The sequence below is a fragment of the Xiphophorus maculatus genome, chromosome 24, assembly GCF_002775205.1.
Source record: "Xiphophorus maculatus strain JP 163 A chromosome 24, X_maculatus-5.0-male, whole genome shotgun sequence".
In the NCBI taxonomy this organism is placed as follows: domain Eukaryota; kingdom Metazoa; phylum Chordata; class Actinopteri; order Cyprinodontiformes; family Poeciliidae; genus Xiphophorus; species Xiphophorus maculatus.
In genome coordinates, this window is record NC_036466.1 from 217,983 (window position 1) to 229,339 (window position 11,357).

General features: G+C 40.2%; 1 protein-coding gene across 2 annotated transcripts; it reads right to left on the reverse strand.

The window, feature by feature from the left end:
• Positions 1-247: 247 nt before the first annotated feature.
• On the reverse strand, positions 248-11,093 carry LOC102235241 (chloride intracellular channel protein 4-like). 2 transcript variants are annotated; one of them, XM_023329246.1, is made up of 6 exons: positions 10,832-11,093; positions 3,702-3,811; positions 3,435-3,560; positions 2,885-2,991; positions 936-1,117; positions 248-856 (listed from the first exon to the last, which is right to left on the reverse strand). In XM_023329246.1, exons 1-6 carry the CDS (start codon positions 11,003-11,005, stop codon positions 695-697), a joined length of 861 nt encoding a protein of 286 aa, XP_023185014.1. In that variant the 5' UTR covers positions 11,006-11,093; the 3' UTR covers positions 248-694. The 2 variants fall into 2 exon arrangements, with proteins under 2 accessions (XP_023185014.1, XP_005807465.1); XM_005807408.2 differs by lacking the exon at positions 10,832-11,093 and adding an exon at positions 8,378-8,956.
• Between the last annotated feature and the right edge of the window lie 264 nt (positions 11,094-11,357).

Sequence of the window (11,357 nt, forward strand, 5' to 3'; positions counted from 1 at the left end):
ACAAGCACCAGCCAATAGTGTGTCAAGCAGCATTTCAGCCGAACAACCTGCATTTTCTTTAAAACATTTTACAAAACAATCCATGAATGAGTAAATTTTCCACAAAACACTTGAGTATAGGTTCCAAAAAAAAATCTGACAACAGAAGAATCTATGAGTATACTGAACTAATAATAAGTGGGCTCCACTGTACTCACAGTCATAAGAACTAAGAAACTGTGAAGAAAAGAAATAAGGACACCAGATGTTTAAAGACCAAGGCCTTTACTTGTGATCACAGTATAACATCTTTCATTTCATTGTGATATCCGTTTTTTGTCGTAAGTTATATGTCATGCAGTGATTTTACTGTAAATGTGGCGCTGCCATCATGTGAGAGTAAAGAAACATCACGTGAAAAATGTTCCAGAACATGCATCCCAACCGGTGAGTGCACAAAGACAAAATCATACCTCATCATTTTTAGTAAGTCTCTGTCTGTCTATAAAAACTATAAATTCACATTGGATCTTGTTTTGTTATAATCTGACTCTCCTCCCTCTACATCTTGACTCTAAACATTCAAACTAGCTCATTGTAGAACTTGCATCTAAATTTTTCCATGTTATCTTTTCCTTCTAGTAGGAAAAAAGATTTTTGATTTCTTTTAGTCAGGCAGTTTATTCCTCCAAACCAACTATTCCTTTCCCCGCTCCTATTTAATTAGTTTTGCAACATCCAGGTAGGCAAACTCAGTCTCCCGTTCTGCAGGGCAAGTGCTGGTGAACTCTGTCCTTAAGTAGGCACAGGTCAAATATCTCCACACACCAGTCATTTCTCCAGGGATGTCAAGTCCACGGTATTTCTTCACTACAACCTGATGAAGAAACCAGAGAATAATGAGCACAACAGGTCACACAATCTCCAGTGAAGAGATTGAACTTTAGTGACCAAACCTTTAGAATATGTAGCTTAGGTAGCAGGTTACAGTCTGCAAGGGTGAGTTCAGACCCATCCAGGAAGCTTCTGGTGGACTCAGGCAGGTCTCCAACTGCATCTGCATCAATCTCCTCAGACAGCGGCGTCCTCAGGAAGTCATCAAGACGACGGAGAGACTTTAACAAGGCTTTCTCTAAGGCTTTCATTACAGAGGGACAGAAAGAAAAAGTCTGAAGCATAAAAATTGATCAAGTTGGATTTTTTTCATTCATACACATTTTCTTCATTTTGCAAACTGTGGAAGCAAAAGCAACAACAACTTCCTTTCAACATTTAAAGCTGCAGTATGTAACAGTATGTAAATTATTTTACATATTTGTTGACACTGTCACTATTCTGTGATTGTATGGTATCAGACAGATAATGTGGAAAAACTGAGCTCCTATGCCTTCTTCCAGTGCTCACAGTGCTAACTATAAATAACCAATCAGAGCCAGGAGGAGGGTCTTAGCGCTGTCAATCACAATCTTATTTGGCGCTGATCATCTCTCCCTGCCTCACCGGCTAGCTGCAGTGCTTTCTGATACACTGGCTAGTTAGTATGGGCATCAACGACAGCTAAATATGGAGCTAAAATCACACATATGGAGACTTTAGGATGATGCACTGCTTTTTGCTGATGTGTCATTAGATCTCAATCAAATAAAATTGAAGATCTTTTTCATAAGAGATAAAAAGGGTTGGAAATATTTTTGGAAAACACAGGACTTTTTTTTCACATATTTATACAGCAAGCAATTTTTGAGACAGCATCAGGTAAAATTATCCTGATCAAAATCAGGAAATGCTATTATGGTCATCACAACGGTATGTTCACAGAAAATGTTCATAGTCACAGGTAATTCTTCTGCTGGCAAATGTATTCTGTTGTGCTAAAAATATTACTAAAATAATATGAACCTTTATAATTCCTGTACTGCAGGGGTCTCAAACTAATCACGGTGGAGTATATTGCTCTAGGGGGCGGGACATCGGCCGGGCCTATTTGCATTTTCTATTTTTTATTATTTGCATGTGGTACATGCGCAATTTCCGCGGCCGCTCCCGCTTCACGTGCTTCAGCATCCAGTCTAGACCCGGAAGTTGCTGATCAGTGTAATCAGTGTAACGTAATTAAGGTTTGGCGCTGTAACGCTTGAGTTGTGTTTAAGGGAGGAGAGGAGGCGGCAGATTCGTCAGGACGGTCAAAAACTCACAACCACATTGGTACTGGGAATTCCACCGTGTTGTCCTTTAATAAATACGCTCTTCACCAACCTTACAAAGCCGGTTGAACGGCTGCTATATTATCAGACATGAAAATTGAGCAGCGTCCAAACAACCCGTAACATTACTAAAAAGTTAGGGAGCTAACATGTCCATCTAGCACGTTTCTCCCACGCTCTCTACAGAGAAGCCGTGGCGCATACTTCTCACATCATTAGCAATACTAGAGTATCTTAAAGAGACACTACACAATTACGGCTGTTACAGCGCCTGACTACGGCCACATATGGTAATAGGCAATCAGAAAGGTTCGGCTGAGGAGACCGTGTGTGTGAATGCGGCCCAGCCTCACCCAGACTCTACCTCCAGCAGCCCCCGGGTAAATTGAGTTTGAGACCCCTGCTGTACTGTATTAGTGTAATAATCATCACAACTTTAAAGAACACCATAGAAATTATGTTAACTTGTAATAACAAAACCTGAAAGTCTGAGAAAAAGAACAATAGCATCAAAAACAATAGTTCGTCCCCACACCAAATCAAAAACTTAGTAATCTTTCAGCTTTTACTAAGCCAAAAGACTACACCACTACATATGTACCACATGAGGGTGATGTTTAGCTACTCTAAGCACAGATGCAGAGGAAGAGACCAACGGTAAAGCAACACTTTCTTGTCCAAATCATATATCTCTCTCTTACCATCATGTGTGTCTCTTCTTGGGTTTTTGATGTAAGCAGAAAACTTGGCAAAGATGTCGATTCCTGCTGTGTTGGCTTCAGGATGTTTGGGAGCTAGTCTGGGGTACCTGTTTTTTTTTCAAGAAACAAAAAAGAGCTAAATAAACTGTGTGCTAATATATTTTGGCAGCATAAGTAGTCAGCAAAGTGGGCATAAACATAGCCTGTGCATGTTTTAGCACTTCTCACCTTGTGAAGCCAATTTTTCCAATAAATACTGTGTTGTGAGGACCCAATGCTAAATATCAAACCCAAGGACTGGGCCCCACGTTGTTTTTGGGTTAAGGGTTAGCTTTAGGAGTAAGATATGAATTGAGTTTAGGTTAGGTGTAGAGTTAGATATGCAGTGGTAGTGTTTAGGTTTAGGATATTGGTCAGGGTTTGGCTACAGAAACAAATGAAAGTCAATACACAGTCCTTGTGATGACAGACTTGTGTGTGTGTGTGTGCGTGTGTGGGGGTATGGTACGTGGGGGTGCGTGCGTGTGGGTGTGTGTGGGCGTGTGTATACCGTGGTGGAGTCAGTTTCTCCTCCAGGAACTCCTCTATCTTATTAACATCAACCTTGACCTCGCCATCAAATGTCATGAAAGGAGGATTGACCCCTGGAGCGAGGTCCTGTAGGTTTGCTGGCTTTCTGAAGGTACACATTAATTGATACATGAACAATAGCGTAAAAATGCAAGAACAACTTCTTGACATCTGCCTCCAAAGAAACTAATAAAACAAACTTTAATGCTTACACTGTCAATATGAAAAGATGGTGACAAGAAGTTACCTCTTAACATCCACTGTGGTGACAGTAAAGACGACTCCTTTCAGCAGTAAGATCATGAAGATTCTCTGAGAAAAAGGACAGTTTCCAATGCTCTCTCCATCACTTCCTGCCTAAACACATGCATACAAAAATATGTTCATTTTTTACATATTCTTCATAATAAAAAGGCACCAGCCCCCTATGATCCTGTAAAGACAATTGGGTATAGGATTGCCATGCCTAATGGCAATTAAAAATAATCAGCAGGGTAATATGTCTCACAGCTGGAGGAATTTAAATTTAAGGACTTGCTGGAGGAATTTAAAATTAAGGACTTGCTGAAGTTGGTTTTGTTAGACTGCCCCAGGGCAAAAACTGTGTGTGTGAAGGGGTGAACAAAGCAATGTAGAGTGTGGTGGCAAACAAGTGGTACATTTTGCCTGAAGACTTTTTAGCCTTTTGCATTTTTTATACATCTCCCAAATTCATTGCAGGCATACCCAGGGAATGTTCATTCCCTGGTGTTGTCCCAGTATGCCAAGCGGTCAGTTCTGCTTTGAATCTGGATGTAGTGTGATTGACTCAGACCTGGACATTCAGAGACACATAAAGCCAATGATAAAGTTGGCCTTTTTATCACCTGAAGTACATTTCCAGAATTAAAAGACTAATGTTCCAACAAAATCTAGAGAAACCTTTATATTTAGTCAGTTTGATTACAGTGTCGTCATTAGTCAGCATAGAAAGTCAATCAGATAACTGCTGTGATCTAAAAGATCTAAAAGATCTAAAAATCAACCATTGTCCTCTTTTGCTCTGCTGTGAGAGAATTCTGACTAATGAACTGGCCCACTAGGTCTTGTCTGCAGGTTTGCACTTAACATAAATGACTGGTCAAAAAACTGCAATTGGTGCTCCCCTAGTAAAAAGAGCCTGGAGGCTCTGAGGTGTTACACATTCAACACTAACACAGTAGAAGTGGGTATTTGTGGTCAGCAGTTCTTCTCAGCATCAAATAGTGGGTTAATCAGCTTAAAGAGTGAGAATGGGGAGATTAACCTGCTATTGGGAGCAGAATAACACAAGCACACTGCAAAGTCATTGGTTTTTATCTCATAAATAGACAACCCTGATGTTGTCTCTAGATGAGACAATTTGGAATCAGAACTTGTCATATTATTGACGATTTGACCTGTACACACAACCAACACAGTGAAATCCAGTCCATGTACTCATTCCATAATATTCCCATCCATCTACAGGCAATGCCCCAGAGCTCCTAATAAAGAGGCTATTGTTTGAATGTGAGGTCTCGTGGTGTGTAAGCTTGTTGTGCAAATATTTGAGGCACAGCTCAAATACCCCCTTATTGTGGAGTTGGACCATTGCTAATTCCCTTTGTAATTCATGCCCTTTTTCCAAGGCTTCTGGTCTATGGAAGAGCAGAATGAGCTGCTCTATGGTGATGAGGGAAACTCTAAACTCTCCATCATTATAGAATAACTAAGACTTTATACACAATGTGCTATTCTGTCCCTTACCACTAGGATTGCATGCCAAAGTAAAGCAAGCTATCTTGTCCGTTGGATTAGAACAGCACTGGTCTAATAGGATAAAGAAAGCAGTCTGTCAAACACACATACTGTACATGGACCACAAATCCTATAGGTGTGTGTTCTTACAAAAATGAAACTGGTGTTGGAGCTAAATTCCTCAGTTTGTATTACTACTGTAGATCTTTTGATATCTTTTGCTTAGAGTGTTTGTCTCAGTTTTGTGGTTGGTGATAGAAGAAGTCTCCCTATACCTTGAATTGCAAATTCTTTAAATTTAATTAGGTTCCAGGAAGAGCTACATGACGTGCTTATCCACATTCCAGATGGCAGTCAAAGATGTTGTGATGCTATCTATGGCTGCTATGGATGTTTCTGATAGTGGTAGGCTCCAACTAGAACTACTAGTTTAAGAAAAGTATGTTAAATTCTTCAGCCTACCAAGCTTTGAAAGTATATCAATTCACCATTCAATCTGCTGCTTTGCATAAGTATTCTTGTCCAAATTACTTTTTAGCATTCTGCCATGTTCTAATCCAAAAGCATAGTGGACTCTCATCTATTGTGATTCAGCAGTCGTGGATTCATCTATTCACAGAATGTTATGTGGGACATAGTTCCAAATTATTCACAGATAATCAACCTATTCACCTAAAGTATATGGAAATACTTACTCTTTAGTATTTCAGCTTAGGAACCCGGAATACATAGGTGGAATGCTAGTTGACATGTCATTGGCTGGTGTTTGCAAAGCAGCAAATCCATGAACATCATTGATTTCCTTGTCACTGATTGATTGTATCTCCATGAGTGGGGATAGGGAACACTATAAATGCTAGCTTCTGCAATAATACTGTGCATTATAACACATATTAATAGTGTTTGAGCTGTAAAAATTTTTATTAGTGTTTTTAGAAGTGATCTCAAATATTTGAAAATTTTAGCCACAATTCCTTTACTGGGTTATGGCAGTTGCAAACGTTGGTGTAGATTCTTAGTCATCTAGGATTTGACAATCCTAAATACTTAAGTAGAACACTGGACTTTTTTTTGTTTCTTGAAAATGAATACCAAAATGTTAGTTGATTTGTCTTAAAGAGTGACTGACTGTAAAAGCACCTGAGACAAATCAGGACTGTAGAGTACTGAAGATGTTAGAAAGATAAAGTTGGAAGGTGCTTCCTCTGTTTTAAATTTGTTTTTCATGTTGAAGATAGATGGCTAATTTAACTCATTTCTACAGCTGTCTCCCCTGTCTTTTTATACATTGATTCTTTTTAAAGAGTGTCCCTTATTTTTGAGATGCAGGCCTTCAACCAATGAGCCTTCTGTGTTCGACATTGCTTTTATAACACAATTTTATTTCTCAAACAAAATTGCAAATGCAATCGCTGAACTGGACTGCATATGCCACTCTGCTGAGCTTGTGTTAGGGTCTCTGTCTAGTATCATGTCTGAAAGTGTTTGGTTTAATATGCACCAGAATGTAAGGCTTAATAAGAGTAGAGTGCCTTCTCTGGGGCGGGGGATGTCCTGCCCCAAGTGAAAGAATTTAAGTATCTCAGGATCTTGTTACAAATGAGGGAAGAAGGGAACGGGAGATTGACGTTCCTACCCTCATCTATGGTCATGAGCTTTGGGTCATGACTGAAAGAACGAGGATACAAGCAGCCTAAATGAGTTTTCTCCATAGGGTGGCTGGGCTCTCCCTTAGAGATAGGGTGAGAAGCTCGGTCATCCAGGAGGGACTCAGAGTAGAGCCGCTGCTCCTTCACATCAAGAGGAGCCAGTTGAGGTGGCTCAGGCATCTGGTTAGGATGCCTCCTGGGCGCCTCCCTGCTGAGGTGTTCTGGGCACGTCCCACTGGGAGGAGGCCCCGGGGAAGACCCAGGATACGCTGGAGGGACTATGTTTCTCAGCTGACCTGGGAACGCCTTGGGATTCTCCCAGAAGAGCTGGAACAAGTGGCTGGGGAGAGGGAAGTCTGGGCCTCTCTACTTAGGCAGCTACCCCTGCGACCCGACCCTGCATAAGCGGAAGAAAATGGATGGATGGATAAAAATCCTTCTTTGTTTCTGGGATACTTCAGACATATGTTTCTCTGTCTTTCCCTTTTCTGGATTGAGTTTTGTGTTTTCTTGAAATCCTGGATACCTTAGCAAAGGCCCAGTGAGGGTACTTTCTAAGAAGTACTTTCCAGATGATTTTGTGTGCCTTGGCCTTGGTCATCATTGTAAGGACCGGTTTATGTTACAGTGAGTGATGACATTAAAAACCTTAAGTACATGTCCGTGTGTGCAGGATTTCAAATCCATGATCAGAACTGCAGAAGCATTTTGTTTTGTTCTGTTTCTCCAGAGCAAGTCCAATTGCCTTCTACTCAAGCACTTACAAAAGGACTTACAAAAAGGAAGTATGTAATCAGCCCTTCTAAGGCAACATTTTAAAGGAACTTAGGCCTTATTGCTGCTGTATTGTCTCTGACATCTGGTAGTGGTAATGAATGAAGCTCCAGCCAGAAATATCAGTTTTGAAAAAGTAATTTTAAACTTCAGCCTACAAAGTCACTGTAGATCTTCTCATTTGAAAAACTTAATTTTCATTTTATGAGGGACAATACAATTACATGATCTTACAGTCTTATTGAACCAGAACCTTCTATGGTTTAGGCTTAGTTTGGTATTCAATATAACATCAACTTGTAAATATTGATATGTACAACTCTAGAAAAAATTAAGAGACCACTACACTGAACTCCATTGAAAACCTCATGGTAAACCCACCAAATATTGATTTCTGAACTCTTTCTGAGTTAAAAATTTTACTATTGTTGTTTCTAAATGAATATGAACTTGTTTTATTTGCATTATTTGAAGTCTGAAAGCATTGCATCTTTCTCATTATTTTGACCATTCCTCATGTTCTGCAAATAAATACTATTTTTGGATATGTGTTGTCAGTAGTTCATAGAATAAAAGAACAATGTTAATTTTACTCAAACCTATAAAAAGTAAAATCAGAGAAACTGATCATTTTAAGTGGCCTCTCAATTTTTTCCAGAGCCATGTATAGGCCTTAAATCAGTTTTGTTGCATATACAACTAGATTGTGTGTGAAGTGCAGTGTTAGAACTCCATTCATTACCTTCACATAGAGAGAAATTTCATGGTTCTGATCTTGAAGTGTTCTGCTGTTTCTTCGTTTAGGATGCACTGGGCTTTCCACTTTCCTGTGGAAGATGAGCTTGACCTCCTCTCTCTCGTCCGGGCTCATCTCCTCCCGCTGTGGTATATATGAATGGCCATCCTCCAGTAGCACTACTCGCTTCTTCTTCACTTGGTCATCTTTTTTTTTGGACTGGGATTCATCTTTGATCACTGACTTTAACTCTTTCATCCAGTCTCCCTTCTTTGGTGAACTTTGCGGTTCTGGCACTTTTTTCATTATCATCCATTCTTGGTCTCTCTTTTCATTCTCCAAGATATTTTTTCTAAAAGGCCTCAGTTCTTTTCTCCGGTCCTTCACCTCTTCTCCAATCCCTTCATCTTGTTGGTCTCTTTTAATCCAGTCATCATCTTTTCTCATGGTTGACACCAGTTTCGATTTCCCCTGTCCTTCTTTCCAAAGTGGTTGTGGTTGTACCCCCACAGTTCCATTCTCTATTACCTGCTTCAATCCTTTAACTTCAGAGTCTTTCTTTATGTCTTTTAAAATCTGATAATCCTTTTTCTCTTCTTTTTCTTTTAGTTTCTCTTTCTCCCCCTCTTGTTTTGTGCACTTTTCTTTTTCTTTGACTTGTTTCTTTTTTTCCTCTTCCTTTTCTCCAGCTTGAACTTTCACTTTTTGAAGCTCTTTATCCTGCTGTCTCTCACTAGTTGTACCAAAAGGCCATCTTATAAATGGAATGCTTGGGACTTCGGTGGACTCTATAATGTAATCATCTAAAACAGTGACAGGTTCCTCTCCCATTTCAACTTCTGCTTCTACTGGATTTTCTTGTTCAGTCTCTTTCTTATCTTCAGCAAGTTGCCTGAGTTCCTGATTGTCTCCTGGACCTATTTCAGACATTCTGAGATCTTGCAAAAGATGCTCCTGCACTCTGCCTCTTTCAGCTGTTGTAATTGCATTTTCTTTTAATGGGACTTCGGTTTTTTCATTCATTTCAGATGCGTCCCTCTCCTTATCAAAAATCTTATCTTTGTGTCTATCTACAGAGACATCCTGCACATGCAGCTCACCTGGTTTTACATGAATATCAGCTGCCAGGTTTTCAATCTGATGAAACATTTCTTTTTCCATTTCATCTTTCCCCTCAAACACTAAGTCTCCAATAATTTTTTGGCATGTCTTTCTTTCATCTTCCTCATCTTCCAAAGTCTCAGCCTGGCCAACTCTGGCCCCTGTTTTCCTTTCCACAACCCCATTCTCTGTCAGTGATTGTGGTTCAAAGGTTACAGCGAGCAGCGTTCCCGGTTCTGTCTCATCACCTGCTTCACTTCCTATCTTTGACTCAACATTGGAATGCTGATCATTAGAACTAGAAATGGTGTTTGTATTTTTCCTGTTCTCATTGTTTTTCACCTCATCTTGATGGTTGGTTATTATCTGGTTGTCCTCAGTTTGGGTAAGTGTATTGACTTCTATGCAATCATTGCTTTGGCATGGATTACCCTGAGAGCTGACATTTTCCTTTACTGCAGTGAGAACTTGGGCCAAGTCTCTCTCTAAGTGGTCAGGATATTGGGTCGTGTTTCCTGAAGTTTTTCTAACAGAATATTTTCTTCCATCTCTGGACTGCCCCAGGCAGACGTCAAGACAGTTGACATTGAGTTCTTTTAAAGTGGAGTTCCGCATATTTGTTTCAATTGGATCTGTTTCCATACATTCTTCTGCATAGATTTCCTCCCTGAGGACTTCACTGCTGGCTGAAATTTGATATTTCTTAGCCTCTGCTAACACAGAAGAAGAACTTATAAATGTCTCACATTCTTTGTCTTTTGTCTGTTCATCTAACTTTCCTCGATCTTCATCCTCCGCTTCAGTTCCCTCATTTACATGCTCCTCTCCTTCCTCGTGTTGTAGTGAAGCCACTGAACTTCTTTTTGTGTCCTCATTTTCACTTTGCTGTCTCGACTCATTCACAGTGTCATCAACTTGCTCCTGTCCTGCTGCAGTTAACATTAAGACATCTTCACCTACCTCCTCTGCTAGTTCCACTTCTTCAAATTCCCCCATTGCCTCCTCATCCTCTTTACCGCTCTGTGTGTCCCGATCTGAACAGATGGCTACTGGGCTGTAGATAACGGCTCTGTTTGACAGATCTGGGTGTTGGCAAGAGCTGAACTGAGCCATGAGGAACTTTTACTGAATGATGGAATTTAATCCAGAGCTAATGCTGCCCAGAATCCCAGGATACGATTGACTCAATTGATTAAATTGCTCTTTGCTCGGTAACTTTTAGATGAGTCTTTAAATCCAGAACAAAGCAAAGACGAATATTTACCAAACCTGTATATTCAAAGTACGATGTCTTCAAAATCCAGACTCCAAAATTACAGAAATGAAGAAGTTCAAGCGTACGGTATGAATAATATCCACCTGAAGGATCAGCTTGACTTCTTGATGTGAGGCTCCTCTGCTCCTGTCTGCTAGCAAATGCTGGATATTAATATGTACAATCTTACTCCCTCCTTCTCTTCCACTTCCTCCTCCTCTTCTATGTCCTCTCTCTCTCCCTCTCTGTTCAGAGATTAAAACAAGGCTGATCCCCATATGACCAAAGGCTTTAATCTCTTTGCAATTCAAGGACCAGCACCATTTAAACAGAAAAAAAACAACTCAGCAGAACCTCCACTAAAACCTTTGCACCTCTTAGGTTTACAGTTTGTGCAAACAATCAGGTTAATTAAATTCTATTATTGAAAAGTTCATTTCTGCACAGTGGAGCAGTTGGTAGCGCTTGCCTTGGTTCCAGGATTCGATTCCCTGATAGGCTACCAATGATTCTAGGAGCTATGCTGTCCGGGGTTTTATGACCCTGGATCCGTTTTGGTGGCCTTAGGATCACGTCTCTGCTTTTTGAGGATAATGTGGTCTTATTGACTTCATCAGGTTGTGATCTGCA